This window comes from Amblyraja radiata, chromosome 9 (assembly GCF_010909765.2).
Source record: "Amblyraja radiata isolate CabotCenter1 chromosome 9, sAmbRad1.1.pri, whole genome shotgun sequence".
Taxonomy (NCBI): Eukaryota; Metazoa; Chordata; class Chondrichthyes; order Rajiformes; family Rajidae; genus Amblyraja; species Amblyraja radiata.
The window spans coordinates 20,487,094-20,511,484 of record NC_045964.1 but is presented as its reverse complement, the minus strand read 5'-3'; the positions used below and the strand labels follow the sequence as shown (position 1 = coordinate 20,511,484).

At 42.7% G+C, this 24,391-nt stretch overlaps 1 protein-coding gene across 1 annotated transcript; it reads right to left on the bottom strand.

Annotated features, from left to right (window-relative positions):
* Nucleotides 1-667: 667 nt before the first annotated feature.
* med6 (mediator complex subunit 6) lies at nt 668-21,318 on the bottom strand. The gene is made up of 8 exons (XM_033026828.1): nt 21,257-21,318; nt 13,534-13,693; nt 11,791-11,882; nt 8,744-8,826; nt 8,008-8,116; nt 5,081-5,196; nt 3,533-3,560; nt 668-3,439 (listed from the first exon to the last, which is right to left on the bottom strand). The coding sequence occupies exons 1-8, from the start codon at nt 21,288-21,290 to the stop codon at nt 3,309-3,311; spliced, it is 753 nt and encodes a 250-aa protein (XP_032882719.1). The 5' UTR covers nt 21,291-21,318; the 3' UTR covers nt 668-3,308.
* Nucleotides 21,319-24,391: the final 3,073 nt, after the last annotated feature.

Here is a 24,391-nt window from a genome sequence, read left to right as displayed (position 1 = left end):
GAGGCATTTAAAACTATCAGAAGCCTAGGAAAGGTGAACCAAAAATAGTTATTTCACTCAGCAGAGGGGTAAATAAAGGGGATATGAATTTAATGTCAGAAGTAGGATTAACAGGAAGCCAATGAGACAATTTTGGAACTAAAGCAGTGTGTACTTTACCACCCGAGTTGAAGTAAAAGCCTTCAATTTGTTTGAGAAAAAAGCGGTTGGGTAATCACTAGGTATAATCCACAGGGTTACAGCCAAGACTGGATAATGGTGATACAAGGAACTGCTGATGCTGGTTTACAAAAAAAGACACCAAGTGATGGAGTAACTCAGCAGGTTAGGCAGCATCGTTGGAGAACATAGACAGACATTTCGGGTTGAGGTGCTTTTTCATACAGATTGTGGTGGGTGGGGGTGGTTGGGGGGGAAGGGGGAAAGGAAACTGTAAGAGAGCTGGGGGCAGAACAGAGAATGGCAAGAAATAGGTGAATACAGGCAAGGGTTTTTTTATGGGCAGATGGATAGACAGACCAGAGACAAAAAGACATAAACTGGGAAATGGAACTAGCCTAAATAACTCTTTATCTGCATTCAGCATGGACACAAGGCACAAGAGAATGTTTCTAAAATGCCCTGAGCTAACACATTCTCAAAAAACATATGTTATAAAAGATTGCAGAAGTTTCAGGTTCTTTATTCAGAAACACAAAACAACTTCTCAGGATCTCAGAAAACAACACCATTAATCACATGATTTAACAAATACACTTTAAAAGTCAAATTATTCACACTTCATTTTTGGAAACATTCATTAAATATCTGAGAAATGATGTAAGGCAGCATCGTCATACTGCAGGATATAGTGAAACAGAAGGATCCTCAGGCAACAGGCTGTGGGACTGACATAATGTGAATGGACTGAAAAAAAAAAACACTGGATATATATACACCAGGTCAGGCAGCATCTTCGAGAGAAAAACAGTGAGCTGTCCAGATCAAATGCCCTTTGTAAGCACAAGACAAAATGGTGGAGAAACTCCGCGGTCAGGCAGCATCTATGGAGGGAATTAACAGATGATGTTTTGGGTCAGGAACTTTCTTTAGATTGCTCTTTGTTAGAATGTTTCTGCAACTTTAACTATTTCTCTCTGCACAGATGTTTTTGTTTCGAATTTCCAGAAACTAGAGTTTTTTTCATTAATTGAAGAAAAAACATATGTATTCAAGCTTTGCCTTTTGACAAATTTCTACTCCACTGTCCTGTCCAGTTGCATTAACGTTTGACAATACTATTTGAAAGAATCAGTAAAAGAATGTGAACACTTCCATCAGTACATTCCATCCTGCAACATTGTTTAATAATCCAAATCCATAGACGATGCGCCGATCTGGACACTAAGGATAAATTGCTTTCAGCAAAAACACTTTCAAAACCCTGCAATTGATTTTGTTAGATCCACTCTAATTATTACCTGTGGCATTGAATTCATTACTGGCTGTTTATTGATGTTCTTTCTTCTGTTCTACTGCAGAAACATAGAAATTAGGAACAGAGGGCCATATGGACTTTCAAGCTCACTTCACCATTTAATCAGATCACAGTAGATCCTCAATCGCAATACTATATTGTCACTGTTCTCTTGCCCTTTGATGTCTTTGTCTGTCTAGAAATCTGTTGTGTTAAATACATTCAACTACTGGGCTTCCACAGCCTTCTGTGGTAGGGAATTCCACAGGTTCACCACCCGAGTAAAGATATTTCTCATCTCCTTGAGATTGTGAGCACCTCATTCTAGACTTCTGAGCCAGATCGAACTTTGCCAACGTATTGTCTAATTTGTGGGTTTCAATGGGATTGCTTCAAATCCTTCTCAACTCTAGCGAAAACAGGCTTAGTGAATCCAATCTCTCCTCATACAACGGTTCCACCAACCCAGAAATCACTCTGATGAGCTGTTGTTGAAGTCCCTTTGCAGCAAGTAAATCTCGTCTTTGGTATGGAATCCAAAATTGCACACGACGCTCCAGGTCTATATATTTGGAGGACGACATCTTTGCTTCTGTACTCATATTCTCTTGCAAAGAAGAGCAACATTTTCATACTCACTGTTATCTCCATATACATTTTATCACCTCCACTTAAAGCAGTTTCTTCGACTGGCTAACTCGTCACTTCCTGGTCGAGGAACCACCTGAAGACTCGAGTTGCGGCCTCTTTGGTTGCGGAGGACATTTGGGGACGTCCACATCCTCACCTGATTGCCCTGATCGGAGGCAATCCCTGGCAACCTGCCTCCAATCAGGGGAAGCCACCACAAGGTATCCTGGCAGGAAGAGGCTGCTGCGACAAGCACATGGCCAGTGAGGGGAGGCAATTCACTGTTCTCCTGTAGATTTGCTGCTTTGTACTTGCATTTGTACAGGATAAAGCACAAAAATGCAATAGAATAACTCCCTTTCAGTTGTACAGGAAGAATGAAAAAGAAATGGCAAACTAATAATGAGGTAATCAGCATAAACCCACGAATCAGTCCTGGAAATACTGACCATTTCATTGAAGGACATCTTTACCAAATTCATCATCAAACATGAATTTTTAATGTAATTTACCTTTACAAAGTAACAATGTACAATGCCAAGGATCACAGGGCAAAATAACTTGCTTTCACACCCATCATTTCTCAATCAACTACACATCTCAGTCAGATGGAAAATATTATAGGTAGTTTTTGCGAAAGAATGAACCAAACAACTATACCATTATTAATCAATACACCTGAATAATCTGTAAATCAGGCAAATCTGAACAGTCTTTGACCTGAAACATTAACTATTTATTTCCACAGATGCCGTCCGACCTGCTGAGTGTTTCAAGCATTTTCATTTTTTCTATAAAATTGCCAGCATCTGCAGATTCTGAATAAACTGTGACATATAAAGCATCCTTTTTAAATGGGTACAAAACAGCCAAGTAATATTTCAAGTACCAATAGTATCACTTGTTTTCAACTTCAATCCTCTTATCCGGCTACGGCTAAAATGGTAGTTTTGGACATCTTTCAATGATTCCATCTCACTTCAACCAGAGCAAGAAAATAATGTTTTAAGCTACAAGGATTGTTGTCATTTGGGAAATGGAAGGGACTGAAGAACCGCAACGGCTAAAATTCTCCCAGAGAACATACTCCCTTTGTGGTTGCAGTACGGAAACAAAAACAAAAAATAATTGCTGTGTATGAAATGAAAATGCAAGAGTTCAGTCGCCCATGAGAACTGAGCCAAAAAGTTATTGACTCGGTGAGAAGGATTCAAACATCTCTTCACTGCAGCCTCATCCGTTTCTCAGGAGGAGCTTTTGTTGTTGAATTCTGCTGCGAGTTCTTTGTAGACTCTTTTTCTTCATGTTTGATTGTTTCAGTTGGTGGTTCAGATTCTTTTTTCACCTGCTCCACTGAAAAGCAAAAATATTCACATTCAAAAAGTCAGTCAATATATTTATCTAAAAGCCCACATAATTAAGTTGATGTGCCAATAAAAACCTCACCTGGTACAGGTTTGTCTCCAGATTTTGGCTGAAAATAAAAACAATGTCAATCAATATATATATTTTTAAAGTATTCAGAGACCTTCATAAGATAAGATCAAATAAATTCTCGCATTGTTTAATAGTAATACCCTGCTCACTCTAATGAGGTCAATGTTTATACAAGGGAGACTCTATTGTATTCCGCATTTCAACAGGATGAGACCGACTCTGGAAGACAAGCAATTAGTTAAAATTAGAGCATGAGCAAACAAAGGGGGCAAGCTATTATTTTCTGAAACAGACAGGAAATACCACAGAATTTCCTGTTCAGCACTCCCATGAAGTCATTGTCATTGTCAACCCTTATTGTCCAATGACAATAGTTGCAAGGTTGAACTTGTGTTTTTTTTTGTTGAACAAATGGACCACGACTTAAAGCTCAGCATACAAAGGCGCATAAGCAAGCATCGTCTGCATACTGTGGCTTCTTGAGATAAACATGGTTCTGCAGTCAAGGCTAAATAGATTGATTCGTTTCCCATCTGTCAAGTAGATTAGTTCCACTCCAACGTAATTCCCATTGCAGGTAAAGTGCGGCAGTGCAAAGAGAAAGACTGAGAAAAGCACCAGAGTGATCATGCAACCTTGCTTGGCTTGAAATTGCAATAAGGTTGGACCTTCTGTGGACCTGGTGCTTAATATAACAGCATGCGAGCTGTTACTGGCTGCGGTAGTTGATGGGTACCAATGCTGCCAAGATTGTATTTAAGATGTAGCTTGGTTTGTTTGGAGATACAGCGTAGAAACTGGCTCATCGCCCACCGAGTCCGCGCCGACTAGCGATCACCCATGCACTAGTTTTATCCTACACATTAGGGGAAATTTATTGAAGTCAATTAACCTACAAACCTGCACATCTTTGGAATGTGGGAGGAAACCAGAGCACCCGGAGAAAACCCAAATGGTCACAGGGAGAAACATACAAATTCCGTGCAGACAGCACCCAAGGTCAGGATCGAACCTGGGTCACTGGCACTGTACAGCATCAACTATATTGATGTGCCACCCGAGGATGACGTGGAGAGAATGAATAAACTCACTTTACATCTGCAGCAAACCAAGCAATTTCATCCATGAAGGTGAATTGAAAAACCAAAGTACAATGCGTAAATAATCCTATTCAAATCCATTCTATGAAGGGGTTGTTTGGTGGACACAGTTGACCATTTTTTTAGTATCACCTTTACTGAATAACAAAAAACCTGTTTTAACTTAGTTCCTATTAAACCCGAACTAGTAGCAGTGTGTCCTCGTGCAAAAAAGTATAGCCAGATGGTTTTCATATTAAAAGCGGTCTCAGAAAGTGGCGCAATCCCGAGGTTCCTCAGAGTTGAATGCTGCTGAGACAATCAGCTAAACCACATTGAAACCCATCTGCCACCAATGCAAATTGTAGGATTCAAACCATTTGTTCTCCCTGCACATTGTGGAATTAAGGGAACACCAAACAATCGGTAACAGTGTTCTTCTGCATTCATTCATATATTTAACAAAGACCAGACAGACCTGAATGTATTTGGGCTGGAATTTCTGCCGGATATCCAGAAGTAACATGTCCACTCTCTGACGCTGAAATATTGAACTTGGTTCCTCCTTCTTCTTCGATTTTGGTTTTATTTTGTCTGTTTGGGAAAAAGTGGGAAAACGACACATTTCAGATATCTTCAAGGCAAACAATCACCCTTTTAAATGAAGGCACAAAATATTGCAGGTGCTGGAATCTGGAGCAAGAAAAAGAGAGCCACTGGAGGAACTCAACTGGTCAGGCAGCACATGTGGAGGGAAATAGACAGTCAACGTTTCAGGTCAGGACCTGTCGATTCGTGTCCCTTATAATAACAATGGCCTCACACCATGTCAGGTTATATAGAGTTTATTAGGTACAAGCAATACAACTTCTCACTTGAGAGTTCACTTTAAGACTAACGGAATGCAGCAGACTGCGATGCTAACAAGCTAGTGGGCGTAACTCCAAATGCATGACTCATAGCATGAGCCAATAATCTACGGGACCATTCATTTGGACTGAAACAGTAGAGGGGAAGAAGACAGTATAAAGATGTTGGGGAGAAGGGTGGCAGTAGCTAGCAGGTAATAGGTGGGCACAGGTGAGGTGGGCTTAATTGGCTGATAAGTCAGGTGGAGAGGGAAGGGTAGAGATAGTGACAAGGGCTGGGAGGTGTTAAGTGGAGAACAAAAGGCTGATCTGCATCCTTCCCTCTCCCACCTAATTCTTATCTAACAATCAACCCCTCTTCACGTGCACCACCTATTGCTAGCTAGCTTTTGCCCCATATCTTTACACTGTTTACGTCCCCTCTTCTCTTTCAATCCTAGTTTTAAAAATGACCAAAGAGTGCAATCTCAGGATTACTCCTGGTGTCACACTGGTAAGTGCAGAAAGAGGATAAAGCAAATGAATGCATGACTGGAGTGACGTGCAGGAGAGAGAACATCACATTTTCTTGGTAGGTGGGAAATTTTCTAGTTAGATGGGTTACATCTCAATAGGCGTAGCACCAAAATAATCACAGGAGGGCTTATTGGTGCTTCTGTGATGGATTTGAACCAGCTCAGATGAGGAATAGTAACCCGAGTTAGATAAGAGAGAAACAAGGCTCAAGGTTAAAAATGTAGTGAGCAAGCAGGCAGCAGGAACAGCAGCGAAAAGAATTCATAGCCCAAACTTAATGATGCTCTAACTAATGTATGTTATATCCGCAACAGGACAGGTGGATGTGGCATGAATGGGAGTAACTGGATATGGTCCAAGATGGATCCCAACCCAAAACATCACCTACCCATATTCTGCACAGATGCTGCTTGACCCACTGAGTTACTCCAGCAGATTGTGTCTTTATTTTGTAAACCAGCATCTGCAGTTCCTTATATTCATGTTTCCATTACGGAAATATAGTTGCATGCTGACCAAAGCTGGGACACTAAATATTCCACGGTTAACAAAGTATAGGAAAAGTAGGCAAAGAGGAAAATAAATCTGGGTAGCAATATTAATAAGGAATGACAACAGTTCAGTAGTTAGAAAGGATTGTGCCTCAGCATTATTTACCGTCCCACAGAAGGAATTGTGATGTAACACATGGTATAAATGATTAAATTAGTTATAATGTGCTATTGTATTTGCATGGTTTAGTTTTATTATTTTCATATGTACCGAGGTACAATGAAAAGCTTTGTTTTGTATGCTATGCAATCTGATCGGACAATACGATACATAAATAGAATCGTCAAACTCAAGTACAATAGGCAGAGCAAATAAAAGATACAGAATGCAGAAAATCTTTCCCAGCATTGTAGCGCATCAGTTCCATAAACAAAGATCCACAATAGGGTAGAGGTGAATCGAACAGTACTCTAGCTAATTGTAGGACCGTTCAGAAGCCTGATAATGGAGGGGAAGAAGTTGTTCCAGCATCTGTACACTTTCAAGCTTGTGTATCTTCTGCTGGATAGGAGCAGGGGGGAGGTGGAATCATCAGGGTGGGACAAGTCTTTGATTATGTTGGTTGCTTTCCAGAAGCAGTGTGCTGTAATTAGAGTCAATGGTGGGAAGTCTGGTTTACATTGCTGCAATTGTAGTGACTTGAATCTATCTGTAGACAAGGCAAATCAAACTGTAATAACACAGCTACAGAAAATGCTGGAAGCACTTAGCAATTTAGGCAGCATCATTAGAAGAAGGAATTAAGGATTTCTGGAACACAGTTGTCCAAGAGTTGAGTAATATGAATGATATTTACACTAGAAGACTAATTAGTGATCTTATTGAAAGATATAACATTTTTATAGGTTAAGAAGGTAGGGCTGAGAGCCCTAGCTGGAAGCTCTGATCCACGAAACAGTCTGAAGATAAGCGGATGGCCATTTAGGACTGGAAAATAGACAAAATTGCTCAGTCAGTGGGAATATTGCGAATCTCTGGCCCAAAACGCTGTGGATGCTCAGTCATTAACTGTATCTCAGACTGAAATTGACTAGTAAGATGAAATCACAGAACGGTTATTGCATGAATGGCTGCTGTTTAACCCATCATGTTCACATTGGCTTTATGTAAGAAAGATCCAGCCAGTGCCATTCCTCTGTCCTCACCCCTCTATTTTTTCCCCCCATATACTCATCTAACTTCTTTGTTAATGCTGCAATTGAATCGTCAACCCCCACATTGCTGCGGTCAATTCCAATCCATTCCAGTGTAATACAATTTCCCTTGATGTCACTTTAGGTTTGTTTGCAAACTGCCCAAATCCTATGTTTCTCGGTCTTTCATTTTCTGTCAATAGGAACAGTTTTCCCTCTTATGATCTGTAATTTTTATTATTTTAGTTTGCTCTATGATTTTCCACCAGCAGATGGCATGCTACTAACAGTTTCAGAAAATGGTCAATTTTGGAATATAGTATGTGATAACTTACCCCTTTCTTCTTGGTCCTTGAAATGCCACCAGTATCCTTTAGAGGGATGGTATCGGCAGTAAGACATGGCTTCATCAAAGGCAGACTGAACTGCATGTATTGCCGTCAGCTATTTTTAGAAGAAAATAGGATTGAAATAATTGTTGCCAAACAATAATAATCTTCAGCATAAATGAACTATTCATAACATTAAAATATTTTCGGCTGGAAAAGGAACATAGAGTTTATCACATAGCGACCACTATGTTAGATGTCTCCTGCAGAATGTTTAAATGATATTTCAAGGGCTTGCATTTGTTAAGATGGACATCATTTGGACAGCTGCATGCAAGCTGTGTAGATCTGACAGCAGTGGATCTGCACCATTCACGAAAGCAACTCCGGTTTGTTTATGAAGTTTAACTTTAACTTTAGAGCTGTTGGTTCCCTTTTAACATTTAATGAATTATTGCCTTTAATGAAATATAAATAGAGATGACAGGAACTGAGATATCCAGCCATGCAAAACACTTCACAACTGTTACTGTTACACTAATTATAGGATGTAATATGTAATAACAGGATATGAGGGAAAAGAAGGCATACTGGTTTTCATCCCTGGAAGAGAAACCGCAATTTGAACTGAATTCAAAATGAACTGGCGTACATGGATGATGTAGTCTTCTTATTGACCATGTATATTTGGTAGGAACATCAAATTCACTTATTCAAAAAAACATGAAGAAAAATCACCTACCATTCTAGAGTTTAATACAGATCCCAAATCAGGGGCTTGATACACCACTCCTGCAATTATATAATAATCAGCCAAAGGAGTAGCTGAAAAGGAGAAAAATAAAGTTAAAATAAAATAAACAGCAAAAGTTAATTTCTTATATATTAGAGTAAATTTTCTAATATGGTTCAAAAGATAAATAATCTTGAACCAGACATTAAACAAATAATACTTCAGCGGATACTGCTTGAAATCCTAGTTTTTCAGCATCATCAGCCCCGGATAATGTCAGAGATGAAATGACTGGATTGGTTTATTGGGGAGCTATAGCAGGAAAACAGACCCACACAAGGAGACTGAAGAAGGGTCTCGACCCGAAATGTCACCTATCTCTTTTCTCCAGAGATGCTGCCTGACCCGCTGAGTTACTCCTCCTTCGCTAATCTCAAATGCTCTTTGTAGTCTATTTTCTTCTCATGCTACTCATTAGCAGAAAAAGGGGAGACAAAGTTGTTTTATGTGGTACAACAGTGCAAATCTCATAATCAATTGAAGTGCAGTGACTTATGCCAACAAAACTTAGTTCAACACAACAATTCGCAGCAAAAATGAAGAGAATGTGCGTTTTTGTTATTAGCGCATGGAAACTATGTTCAGCATCCACTTGAACATCACCCTTGCTAACAGCCAGACTTCAATTTTAAATCCACATGTCGGCTCTTACAATGTATTAAGGTTGAAATATCAAATGCAATTGCAAGTTCAAACTCTAACAGTGGATCATGTCCATAACAGACTGACCTCTAGAGGCACACAAGATGGCTATTTTATGTCTTGCAGCTTTTTATGACTCTTTGAATGCCAGTGCTTATATTTGAAGATGGATCACAGACAGTAATCTTGGAGCTTTTTTTAATGCACTTACAGGATGTGGGTTTTGCAGGCTGAGCTATTATGTGATTGCCCATCCCTAATTGCCCTTAAGTGATAGTGAGCTGCGATATTAACTGCTGCATCCCTTGATATGCAGGCATAATCAATGTTGTTAGGGAGGGCATTCCTGCATATTGGCCCAGTGGCCACAACTCCATAGGTTTTAATCGAAGGTAGACACAAATGCTGGAGTGACTCAGTGGGACAGGCAGCATCCAGAGGTTTTAAGATAGGTTTTAAGATAGTTATGATCAAGAATAAGTCTGGTCCTTGGGGGAAAATACTAAATTGGGTAAGGCAGATTACAGCGTTATTAGGCACGATCTGGGGAGAGCATATTGGGAGCAGTTGTTATTGAGTAGTCCACGTCTGACATAAGGGAGTTGTTTTAAGGCTAGCAGCTCAGAGTTCAGCATCAGCATGGGGCCCAGTAAGGAGGAAAGGTGAGGATGGTAAGGTAAGGGATGGTAAGGTAATAGATGACTAAAGAGATTGTGAATTTAGTAAAAAAGAAATGGGAAATTTGAGTAAGATTTAGAAAGATGAATTCTGAAGTGTTTTTTGAGGAATATAACGCGAGCAGGAATGAACTTGAACAAGCAATTACAAGCAATTTATTCTTGGAGTCAGTGGATGTAGGCAAAGTACTACATGAATATTTTGCATTTGTACTCACCAAGGAGAAGACAATTATGACAGTGAGATTAGTATGGAGAATATGAGTATGCAGGGCAGTTTGAAATCAAGGAGGAGGTGATGTTGGGGCTTGAAAAACATAAGGTGGTTAAATCCCAAGAGCCTGATGGAATCTATATCGTTGGGAGGGGCAAGAGAGGAGATTGCAGGAACTTAGCCAATATTTTTGATTCTACTCTAGCATAGACAGGGTCCCGGAGGTCTGGAGAGCAGAGAAAGCTGTTGCCTTTCTTAAAAAGGAAAGTAGAGATATTCCAGGATATTGGAGGCCAGTCTTCGACACTTCTATCCTGGGACAAAGGCTACAACTGTCTGCCCTATCTAGGCCTCCTAAATGTTATACTTCTATCAGGTCTCTCCTCAGCCTCTGACACTCCAGAAAAAAACAATCCAGGTTTGCCCAACCTCTCCTTATAACTAATGCTTTCTAATCCAAGCGACATTTCATCTCATTGAAACTTATCGAATGGTGAAATGCTTGGATAGAGTGGATGTGGAGATGATGTTTCCACTAGTGGAATAGTCTAAGACTTGACGTCATAGTCTCAGAATTAACGTTCCTTTAAGAAGGGGATAAGGGGGAATTTCTTTAGTCAGAGGGTGGTGAATCTGTGGAATTCTTTGCCACTGGAAGCAGTGGAGGCCAAATCAATGGATATATTTTAAGGCAGAGATAGATAGATTCTTGATTAGTACAGGTGTCAGGGGTTATGGGGAGAATGCAAGAGAATGTGTTAGGGGGGGGGATAGATCAAACACGATTGAATGGCGGAGTAGACGATGGGCCAAATGGCCTAATTCTGCTCCTATCACTTATGACCTTTTCTGATAAACCTCTGCACCCTGTCCAAAGCCCGCATGTCATTCCTGTAATGGGACAACAGGAACTGCACAAAGTATTCGAAATGGGGCTGAACCTACATCTTATAAAGTTGCAACATGACTTCCTGACTCTTATACTAAAAGCCCTGACTTCAAGAAGCTATAAACTTAAGACCCTAAAACCCCTCTTCACATCAATGTTGTAAAAGATCTTGCCATCAACCGCATATCCGCATCAACCGCATATCTTCCCCTTACATTCAACTCCCCAAAGTGCAACATTTCACAGTTGTTTCTTCTAAATTCCATCTGCCGTTTCTCTGCCCATTCTGTACCCAACCCTACATTGCACTGTATACTTTGGCAGCATTCTCCACTCGTACATTCAAAGCTTCTGGAAAAAACTCCCCAAAAAAAATCACATTTATCTTTGTTGCAGTTAATTCCTTACAGTAATTTGTCTTTGCAAGTTGGACAGCAAAAGAGAATTTGCAAATGACTTCCACTGAAATTCTGATTCCACGATAAATTCTAAATGTTCACAATATATAGCACACCAAGGTTGAACACCATTGTAAAACTATTCTTATGACAGCTTCAGTTACATAGAAACTTACCTTGTGCTGGACTGTGCCTGTGTTGCTTTCGAATAATATACAATATAGGTTCTTGTGCATGTAGCAGAATGTATTCCAGACCAGTCATGTTACTAAATCAACAGAAAAATAGCAGGGATAAATGATTGATTCACCAGGTTGCTTCACCAGCAATCATTGTTCTCATATTGCTTTACACACATAAGAGTTGCAAATGAAAGGAAGGCTTGGATAATGAACTCTTTATGGTGAAACAAATTTTTAACCATCAAATAATTTACCCATCATTCCCCAGAATCTGACATCCAACCATAACATAGTCCCAAAACTCAGAAGGACATAGCAAAGAAGCTTGCTATCCTATTGATTGTCAAATTCACGCAAGGGGCAGGTAGCTGAAGTATAAATAACGGGATCACCCAATTTTTATTTGTAATCACATTTACTGCAGATAACTGGATTGCCTCCTGCATTTTGACGATCCAGTTACTGACAATGCTATTATAGTGTTAGAAAAATGAAGCAATTTTCTCATTAAGATTACTTAACGGGTCCTTTAACAGTACCACAGTGAAATGACAGGGTTGAAATCAATTATTACCAGCTGTTTCCTGAAAGATGAAAGCAATTTACATCACAGATTAGCTCACGTTTCCAGCTCTGGGCAAGGCAGACACATTTGTGGTTCTGCAACTTTGCGTTGCAGGTGTGTACTGCAAACATATAATTTTCAATCGGAACTGAACCACATATACGGTCAGATTCTCTGCACTGCACATAGATAATATAATAAATGAAAATAAGGCAAAAATTAAAAAAACTAAACATTTCATTCTATTATAAACAACTTACTCAGCACACCAAAACCTGCACCTCTATTTTCAAGCTTCATTAAAAAAAATATGTATTGAAAAGAATTATTGCCAGAACAAATATTGCCACAGAATAGCATTCATTTACATTTATTGTAAAAATTTGTTGTTTTAGATACCAATCATCAATCTACTATAGCTCTCAATCCCTCCCCCACTCACGTTGCACCAGCTTCTCGTTCTCACCTAGCAAATAGCTAACAATGGTCTGCTTCCTTTATCATTGTTACTTTTTTGCATATATTTCATTCATTTGTTCTATATCACTCTACATTACCATCTATATTTCTCATTTCCCATTCCCCTGACTCTAATCTGAAGAAGTCTTGACCTGAAATGTCCATTCCTTCTCTCCAGAGATGCTGCCTGTCCCGCTGAGTTACTCCAGCATTTTGTGTCTATCTGTAGCTAAATATCATATCCAGTCACCAAATACAAAGGGACTAATATTACAACATGTGGTATATTCAATTAAGGTTGAAAACAGGGACTACCATTTTGTTTGATCTGTGGCCCCAGTACTGCTAACCCAGATGTTTTATGAGTGAAGGCACGCTCCAGATCATAATTGCTGGTGATTCATTTATTAAACATCTTGCAAAATAAGAACCCACAAAAGCAACATGAAATGTTAATATGCTGGGGAATAGAAGAATCTTTGAACCTATAAATAACAGGTGAGGGTCTGTGTGGCACAGCACAAAAGCAGACTTCAACATGATTATAAAGCTACAGCAGCAGACTAGCACAAATGGTACTGTTAACTTTATCTACCAACACCTATTAGATGTTATTAGATTAGATTAGATTCCTTTATTGTCATTATGCAGTAATCTGAGGGAATTGTCAAAAAGAGATGCACTTCGGAGCAAATTGATCAAGCAATACGTACTGTAGATGGTCCAAGCTAAGCCGCTGCATTTTGACTACCTCATTGTTGCAAGTCCGATCATAAAATGGGTTGCTTCTTTCAGAAAAGTAGTCTAGCACATTCCCAGGATTTAGAATTGGAATCCAAGCACTGTCTACCCATGAGATCCCCAGAAGGTTATCTAAAAGAAACAAAACAGCACAAATATAAAGTACCATTTTTTTAAAAATAGGCTTTATTTGATTAATGCATACAGGGAGAAAGTAAATAGCTGCTTTGCAATGGCAACTATATTTACTTGCTAAGGTAACTAGATATTAATTCAAATGATCATCGGTTAATCTTATACATTCTATATATGCAGAATACAGAGTCAAGCACAATATTTATTTTATTCTTCTGTCAACAACAAATAATGTGATTAATTAAGTGTAGGAAGGAACTTCAGATGCTGGTTTAACCGAAGATAGACATAAAATGCTGGAGTAATTCAGCGGGTCAGGCAGTATCTCCGGAGTAAATGTATATGTGTTGTTTCCGGTCGTGGCCCTTCTTCAGGCTGAGAGGGACTAATGTGATTTATAATGTTGCTAGAGTTTGTGGTACTTTATCGTGCGAACCAAGCACTTTCCTAGATTACAACAGTGAATACAATCCAGGCGTATTTCATTGCAAGAAAGGCATAATTAAGAATACTCCCTTTGAGCCGGCTCTATTATGAAGATCATAACTGATCTTGTACTTCTTCACCAATTGCCTGCACTATCACAATATCCTTGGATTCACAATATTCAGAAATCTAGCGATCTCTGTTTTGCATTAATGCATTTACTGCCTCCACAGCTCTCACATATGGAGAATTATAAATATTCACCGCCCGCTGCATAAAAAAGGTTTCCTCATCTTAGTCGTAAATGGCATACTCCTTATTCTTAGATTAGACCCAGGTTCTAGACTCCTCAACCAGAGGAAACATTCTGCTTGTAACCACTCTGTAAAGCTGTGTAAGAATGTTATAAGTTTCAACACAATCTCTCATTCTTTTAACTCCAATAAAATATAGGTCCGGTCTTGATAATCTCTCCACATACAGCAAACCCACCATCTCAGGAACCAGTGCAGAGAATCTTAATTATACTCCCTCAATGGAAAATTTATATTATTTACGCAGACCAAAACTATGTACAATATTGTTAAGTGTGGTCTCACAATTAAAGCCAACATGCTATTTGCCCTCAGCTACCAATGTCTTATGTACAAGGACAGCCAGGTACATTTGAGGTAGATGGTGACTAGCTGGGGCCCCAATTACCAATTCCAGTGGTAATCCAGTAAACTCAGCCTTCCAGCCCAAGAAAGACACCCGTTGTCCCACTTTTTGCTCTCTGTCTGTTATTCAATTCTCATCCTAAGCATTTTATTGTCCAACTTCCAAGTGCTGTAAACCTGTTGACCAAACTCCTCTATAGGACCTTACAAATCTTCACAATCTCAAAAGGAGATCCTTCACCCCTGCAGCCATTAGATTTTATAATTCGGACCGCTAGGCTGTAGGGGGATGCATTTTGCAATTTTTAATTTTTAATTATTGGTCTTTTTAAGTATTTATTGCTCTCAGGTAGTGTCCACATTGTATTCTATGTAATTTCTGTCTGCGTTCGTTTTGAATCTGTGGGTTTGTTGGTTGGGGGCTTCTGGACATCTGAATTTCCCTGAGGGGATCAATAAAGTATTTATTATTATTGTTATTATTATTATTATTATGATTAAGGCATATATAAATGCAAGTTCATATTCTTCCTTGGTTCAATCTCTCCAAAAACTCCATCAGCAGTCTCTGAAAGCCTTCTGAAATCCACCAATATGGAAAAATATCCTGTCTCTACTCCCCACACTCTTGTTAATAGTCAGAACCTATTCCTATAGAACCATGTGAAACAGTTTAGAATATGGACAGTACAGCGTGGAAATTAGGCCTTCGGCCTACAATGTCTGTGCCAAACACGATGCTGAATTAATTTGATCTTGTCTGCTTGCACATGATCCATATCCCCCCCCCCTCCCATCCATATTCACGTGCCTATCTGCCCCTTCCTCGCGGCCTACCATCGGACTGGAGCGGCGTTTCCTGTCGGGATCGGTCGGGACTACAGCTTCGGTGGCGGCACAGCGCTGGGATACCACATGGGCGATGCCTTACCGGGTCGTGGTGTCGGATGTTGGAGTGCTGTGACCGCCGACTCCAACATCTGATGAGCTGCGGTCTGCGGAGCATGCAGCCGCGGGTGGACAGCGCTGGATTTAAAACACCACGGAGCCTGGGTCAGAGCTCCGGCCAGCGCGGCCTGTCGAATTTGGGTGCCGCAGTCTCCGGGGAAGGAGCGGCTACTCCAGACATTTCCAAGCTGCCGAGGAGTGTTCACCCGACGCCGGAGTTCCAGCTTTCCGGCAAGAGGGCCTGAAAACATCGGACTGGCTGCGGAGGCCACAGATAGGCCCCGACCTCGGGTGATTCACAGAGGAGGACTTAACTTTTTGATGCCTTTCCCCACAGTGGAAAATGTTGATTCTGTTGTGGGGGGACGTTCATGTTGAATTCTATAATGTGTTGTGTCATTTTTTCTTGTTTTTAATTTTTTCTATGGATGTACGGAAACTTGCTATATAAATAAAATTTACTTACTTACTGAAAACCTCTTAAATGTCAATATTGTATCAGCTTCTATTACTTTCCTTGACAGAATGTTGCAGGCATCCACCATTCACAGTGTAAAATAAACTTCCCCAAAATATCCACTTTAAGCTATCCTCCTAACATTTCCACTCTGCAAAAAAAGTTCTAACTCTTATACCCTGTCTATGATTCTCATAATTGTATAAACTTCTGTCAAGCATTTCCTCAACCTCTGACACTCAAGGGAAAACAGTTTTGCAGGCCTCTCCTTAGAGCTAATACTCTCTAATCCACACAAAAGCCTGATAAACCTCTCATGCATCCTTGCCAATGCTTCCACTTCCTTACCCTAAAGGGGTGGCCAGAGCTGCACATTATACAATAACAAAAGGCATAACAAAAGTTTTATAAAGGTGCAACATGACTTCCCGACTCTTGCACTTAATGCCCTGACAGATGAAGACAATACAACATCTTTACCACTCTGTGTGTTGCCATTTTCAGGGAGCTACGGACATGGACCTCAAGATCCCTCTATACATCAATGCTGTTAAGGGTCTTGTACACTTTCTCTTTATATTTGACCTCCCAAAGAGCAACATCTCGGTAACTTGGATTAAACTCCGTCTGCAATTTCTCTACATATATCTGTAACCTGCATGGATATCCTGCTGTTCAAGAAGGAACTGCAGATGCTGGAAAGTCGAAGGTACACAAAAATGCTGGAGAAACTCAGCGGGTGCAGCAGCATCTATGGAGCTATATCTTGCTGTATTTTTTTACAGCGTTTCTCAGTTTCCAACTGCACCAATCTTTGTGTCTTCTGCAAATGCACAAACCAAAACATCTATACTGACCAACATCTACTACAAACCCATTGACTCCCATGGCTATCTGGACTACACTTCTTCCCACCCTGCTTCCTGTAAGGACTCTATCCCCTACTCCCAATTCCTCAGTCTATGCCACATCTGCACCCAGAATGAGTTGCTCCAGACCAGGGCATCGAAGATGTCCTCATTCTTTAGAGAATGGGGGTTCCCCTCGTCTATAAAAGATGAGGCCTTCACCAGGGTCTCCTCTATATCCCGCAGCTCCTCTTTCACTCCCCATCCCTCTTCTCATAACAAGGACAGAGTCCCCCTTATCCTCACCTTCCAGCCGTCACATACAACATATAATCGTCCGACATTTTCACCACCTCCAACGGGATCTCACCACTGGCCACATCTTCCCATCTCCTCCCCTTTCTGCTTTGCACAGAGACCGTTCCCTCCGTAACTCCCTGGTCAATTCGTCCCTTCCCACCCAAACCACCCCCTCCCTTGGTACTTTCCCTTGCAATTGCAGGAAATGCATCACTTGTCGCTTTACCTCCCCCTCGTCTCCATCCAAGGACCCAAGCAGTCTTTCCAGCTGAGGCAGAGGTTCACCTGCACCTCCTCCAACTCATCTACTGCATCCGCTCTTCCAGGTGTTAACTTCTCTAATCAACCAGATCTCAGGTGGCTCAGCAGTTCAACTCCCCCCTCCGCCATTGCTAGAGTGAGGCCCAGAGCAAATTGGAGGATCAGCACTTCATATTTTACTTGGGTAGTTTACACCCCAGCGGTATGAACATTGACTTCTCCAATTTCAGGTAGTCCTTGCTTTCTCCCTCCTTCCCAGCTCTCCCACAAGTCTACTTTCTCCGCCTCTTCCTTTCTTTTTCCCGCCCCCCCCCCGACATCAGTCTGAAGAAGGGTCTCGACCCGAAACGTCACCTATTCCTTCTCTCCATAGATGGAGAGAAGGGATAGGCCAGCATCTGTAGTTCTTTCTTAAATATATTTTTATCTCAGTCATTTGTATAATCATAAACAATAGAGTTCCCAGCACAGATCTCTCAGGGACACCATTGATCACAAACCTATTGAGTTAAAGACCGTATACTTTTTTACCAAGTTATCTCCATTTCTTAATTATTATGGAAACTGAATGAAGGAATATTTTTCCATCAATTAATCTAAACTAAATTCATTGCAGTCTGTTCTCAAATGCTTTATTCATGCTTTCTTAAAGTCAACTTTAAAATTTAAAAAAATCATTCAGTGCTGAGAAATGTTTCGAGACAATCACCCTCGACTACTGTTGGCTGAAAACTGGAAAGCAGCAGAGATTTACTTGCAGTTAAGATGAACATGTTCAAACAAATCCCCAAATTCATTTGCTAAAATATCACAAAATAATAGTATCGCAAAACGTAAGCTTGCCGCTACATGGAAACATCACTGCTGAAGAGCACAAAATGGTAAATAGCAAAAGTGGGCATCAATGTCCTCCAGACCTAATATTGACTAATGTCATTTTTACCACACATGGTCTAAACTAGGAGTGAACAGGTCCTTTTCAGAATGGCAGGCAGTGACTAGTGGGGTACCGCAAGGCTCAGTGCTGGGACCCCAGCTATTTACAATATATATTAATGATTTGGACGAGGGAATTGAATGCAACACTCCAAGTTTGCGGATGACACGAAGCTGGGGGGCAGTGTTAGCTGTGAGGATGCTAGGAGGCTGCAAGGTGACTTGGATAGGCTGGGTGAGTGGGCAAATGCATGGCAGATGCAGTATAATGTGGATAAATGTGAGGTTATCCACTGGTGGCAAAAACAGGAAAGTAGACTATTATCTAAATGGTGGAGGATTAGGAAAAGGGGAGATGCAACGAGACCTGGGTGTCATGGTACGCCAGTCATTGAAAGTGGGCATGCAGGTGCAGCAGGCGCAGCAGGCAGTGAAGAAAGCGAATGGTATGTTAGCATTCATAACAAAAGGATTTGAGTATAGGAGCAGGGAGGTTCTACTGCAGTTGTACAGGGTCTTGGTGAGACCACACCTGGAGTATTGCGTACAGTTTTGGTCTCCAAATCTGAGGAAAGACATTCTTGCCATAGAGGGAATACAGAGAAGGTTCACCAGACTGATTCCTGGGATGTCAGGACTTTCATATGAAGAAAGACTGGATAGACTCAGCTTGTACTCGCTAGAATTTAGGAGATTGAGGGGGGATCTTATAGAAACTTACAAAATTCTTAAGGGGTTGGACAGGCTAGATGCAGGAAGATTGTTCCCGATGTTGGGGAAGTCCAGGACAAGGGGTCACAGTTTAAGGATAAAGGGGAAATCCTTTGGGACCGAGATGAGAAAAGCATTTTTCACACAGAGAGTGGTGAATCTCTGGAACTCTCTGCCACAGAAGGTGGTTGAGGCTAGTTCATTGGCTATATTTAAGAGGGAGTTAGATGTGGCCCTTGTGGCTAAACAGATCAGGGGGTATGGAGAGAAGGCAGGTACAGGATACTGAGTTGGATGATCAGCCATGATATTGAAGGGCCAAATGGCCTACTCCTGCACCTATTTTCTATGATTCTATCTTTGGTTTTGTCGTGTTCACTATGCGCTTGTTCTGAGATTCTGGATGTCGGAGGTCCTCAGAAGGGAAAAATACGCCTGCGGGCCGAATAAGTTCGGGTTATGAAGCATGTCTTGCCAAAAAAGTGAAGGGGCAGTAGCCCCCCCCCCCCCCCAAGCCCACCCGGTTCCGTGGCCCACGCAATGATTCTCATCCCTTTGAGTCTACAGATGCTGCCAATGAACAAGAGCAGCTCAAAGAAAGAAACAGGAGTAAACTTTATTTTTAAGTAGAGAGTGAATAGCATTCTGGGCAAGTCCAATGGGGCCTCAATAAAGAAGGAATCGCGAATCCGCTGCAAAGATCATAACGAACGAGGAATTGCCAACCGACGACCAAAGTGTCAGTGAATCAGCAGAAAACTCCACAAACCCCTATCCAATAAAACAGAGCCTTTGATCTGTCCCAAGACCTCCTTCCTCAACTCTGTCCAGTGACCTCAACAGTTCTTTCAGGTGAAGCAGAGGATCACTTGCACCTCCTCCAACCTCATCTGCTATATCCGTTGTACTCGGTGTGGACTCTTATACATCAGCAGGACCAAGTGCAGACTTAACACCTTCGCTCAATCCGCCTGGACCTACCTGATCTCCCGGTTGCCAAACACTTTAATCCCCCTTCCCACTCCTACACAGACCTTTCTGTCCTGAGCCTCCTCCACTGTCAAGAGTCAGGCCAGACAAAAATTGGAGGAACAACACCGCATATTTTGCTTGGGCAGTTTCCAACCCAGCGGTATGAATATCGATTTCTCTAACTTCAAGTAACCCATGCATCCCCCCTCTATCCATCCCTCCCCCACCCGAGTACATTGTAGTAGTTTCAATATCGTCCCGGTGAGTTTCATTGTCCGTATAACTCGTCATCACCTAGCCCTCAGCCAACAATGGTCTATTGTGGGCTCCACCTTTCCTTGATCGTCGTTACTTTTTTGCATATCTTTCATTCATTTAACCTATATCTCCCTTTATCACCGTCTCTATCTCTCGTATCCCTTTCCCTGACTCTCAGTCTGAAGAAGGGTCTCGAACCCAAACGTCGACCTTTTTTTTCTCCAGAGATGCTGCCTGTCTCGCTGAGTAACTCCAGCACTGTGTGTCTATCTTCGGTTACACCCAGCATCTGCAGTTCCTTCCGACACAACTAATCATTAGTGACTTGGTTACTTCGTAATCGGACCAGAAACACTAGTCTTTCTCTTCTCTCATCAGCTTCCTACTCAAAACGGTGCCTGATCCCAGCTGAGCGCTTCTGCAGTCCCATGACCCACTCCGTCAGCGCCTCCTCTGCCCCCACCGCTAGTGAGCGGGGCCCGGAGCCACAACAACCCACCGCTAGTGAGCGGGGCCGGAGCCGCGACAACCCACCGCTAGTGAGCGGGGCCCGGAGCCGCGACAACCCACCGCTAGTGAGCGGGGCCCGGAGCCACAACAACCCACCGCTAGTGAGCGGGGCCGGAGCCACAACAACCCACCGCTAGTGAGCGGGGCCCGGAGCCGCAACAACCCACCGCTAGTGAGCGGGGCCCGGAGCCACAACAACCCACCGCTAGTGAGCGGGGCCGGAGCCACAACAACCCACCGCTAGTGAGCGGGGCCCGGAGCCACAACAACCCACCTCTATTGTCCGCCGCCGCCGCCACCGCCGCCATGTCAGCTACACCTCGGCGCACAGTCGTGCGTCACAGCCAAATGGCGCATGCCGATGACGATCGTCAGCTGAGCCGAGCCTGAGGAGGGGGCGGGGCGAGGATGGTCTCCTAGCAACGGCCCTGAGCTCCTGGGGCAACCTGCCCAAGGTGATGTGGTCCAGAGCCAGCCTGCCCAAGGTGAGGGTAGCCTACCTGAGGTCCAGAGCCAACCTGCCCAAGGTGATGTGGCCCAGAGCCAACCTGCCCAATGTCAGGGTGGTCCAACTGCCCAAGGTGATGTGGTCCAGAGCAGTGGCCCAGAGCCAACCTGCCCAAGGTCAGGGTGGTCCACCTGCCCAAGGTGATGATGTTGTCCAGAGCAGTGGCCCAGAGCCAACCTGCCCAAGGTCAGGGTGGTCCAGAGCCAACCTGCCCAAGGTCAGGGTAGTCTACCTGCCCAATATGAGGGTGGTCCACCTGAGGTCCAGAACCAACCTGCCCAAGGTGAGGGTAGTCTACCTGCCCAATGTGAGGGTGGTCCAGAGCAGTGGCCCAGAGCCAACCTGCCCAAGTGAGGGTAGTCTTCCTGAGATCCAGAGCCAACTTGCCCAAGGTGAGGGTGGTTCACCAGCCCAAGGTGAAGGTGGTCCAGAGCAGTGGCCCAGAACCAACCTGCCCAAGTGAGAGTAGTCTACCTGTCCAAGGTGAGGGTGGTCCAGCTGAGGTCCAGAGCAGTGATCCCAAGCCAACCTGTCCAAAGTGATGTGGTCCACCTGTGGTCCAGAGCAAATCTACCCAAGCTGAGGTCCAGAGCCAACTTGCCCAAGTGAGAGTAGTCTACCTGCCCAAAGTGAGGATGGTTCACCTGAGGTCCAGAGCAAACCTACCCAAGGTGAGGGTGGTCCACCTGAGAACCAGAAGTGATCCCAAGCAAACCTGCCCAATGTGATGTGGTCCACCTGTGGTCCAGAGCAGTAGCCCCGAACAAACCTGATGGGGTTTCTTGAAAGAACAAAACAATCTCCTGTGGTCAAACAACAGACCCAGAACAACTTGCGACATGCAAACAATGATCATGAAGCACTCATTCTACATTTTCCTTGATTGTCGTCCTCTTTGATCTCTCATTTTCACATCTTACCCTTCCATATCTTTGTATCTGTGTCTCCCTTTCCCCTGACAGTCTGAAGAAGGGTATCGACCTGAAACGTCACCTCCTCTGCCTAAATATTATTCTGCAAGTGGAAAACTTATTCTCTGATACTTTGCTGCAAGTAAAAAGAATAGTTGTTTGAGGAAGAACAAAAGATAAATCAAATAACACTATTAAAGAAGATTTAAAATTGGATATCTCCTTTGTTGGTTTTGCTAAACATAGGCTGTTAATAGCATTCACAGCAACTTCAATCTACTGAATCAATTAAGTGAAATGGGGCAAATTCACAATAAATGTAGCATTGAGGATTTGCACATGGATTCTTATGCTAAAATCTTCCTGAGCAATATCTGCCAAGGTCTCTGTGTCAAGCTCAGTGCTGTCATTTAATAATAATAGATGGGATTTATATATTTCATTGTCACAACGGCTTCTGGAGTGAGTCGGTACTCAAAGAACCTTCCCAATGGAGGCAGCAGTAAATGTTGCCAGGCAAGAGAAGGAAAATGCAGGGAAGTGGGAATGTAGAGGACCAGTGCGACAGGGACCTCTCTTCCCCCCCCCCCATCCTTCCCTTTATATGATCAAGACATTTGTTGATTAGTACAGGTGTCAGAGGTTATGGGGAGAAGATAGGAGAATGGGGTGAGGAGGGAGAGATAGATCAGTCATGATTGAATGGCGGAGTAGACTTGATGGGCCAAATGGCCTAATTCTGCTTCTATCAATACAATACAATACAATACAATACAATACAATACAATACAATACAATACAATACAATACAATACAATTTATTTGTCATTTGAACCTCGTTGAGGTTCAAACGAAATGTTGTTTCTGCAGTCATACACACAAGAAAAAGAACCAAGACACAACACAATTTACGCAAACATCCATCACCGCGCATCTCCTCCTCGCTGTGATGGAAGGCAAAGACTTATCTCTCCCCTGCTCTCCCCATTCCCCTCCCGATGTCAGAGTTAAAGCCCCCGGAGGGCGATGGTAAGTGTCCCGCGGCCATTCAAAGCCATTCAAAGATGATGTAAGGCCCCGCTCCAGGCACTCTTCAACCCCGCAACTCAGGCGGGAGAAGTCGCCGTTGCGGAAGCCCCGAAAAGCGGTCTCCCAGCAGGTGTTACTGTCTACCAGAACTGCGGTAAGCCTCTGAATCTCCGGGGTCGGGTCGCAGCCGAGCACCACCACAGCTCCTCCTGCTCCAAACTTGGCCAGCTCCACGATGGTAAGTAGGTCCGCAGCTCCGCGACTGGAGCCCCAGGTCGTTCCGGTTGGAGGCCGCTCCACGGTGCTCGGCCCCAACGACAACGGAGACCCGACAGAGAAAAGGTCGGGTTCTCCTTACAGGGAAAAGATTTTAAAGGTTTCCCCCACCCCACACACATACCCACACACATACGCAAAAAAATAAATAATAAAAACTATATTCAAACGAGACAAAAAATAATAAAAAGACAGACGGACTGCAGAGGCCGCTGCGACGTGAGTCGTGCCGCCCACCGCCCACATGATCTTATGATGATGAAACGGCCTAATCAACATTTTTCCCGTATCTCCAAATCTGCATGAGGTGTGAGTTAATCTGCCTGACTGATGTGAGATGAGCCACATAGCAAAAAGATGATCATAACACATGAGATGGGTGTGATTCATTCTTCTGTCTCCAGATCAATTGTCTAGATCTTCACATTCCAGTCCATTAATTATTGGGTGATTATACCATATAATATCACATTGGAAGGGGTTATGAACCTTTTCTCACTAATTTGGTGAACTCTTTGTATCTCCGTGGCATTGGAAAGAATTGTTGCAACTTCAATTTTCTTACTGGCCAACGATCCCTTGCCGGGGATTGCCGTAGAAGAGCTCCGACCGCCGGCCTGCGGCCTATAACATCCTGAAGCCTTGGTCTGCGGTAGGAAAGTGGGCACTCCAAGCCGCGGAGTGT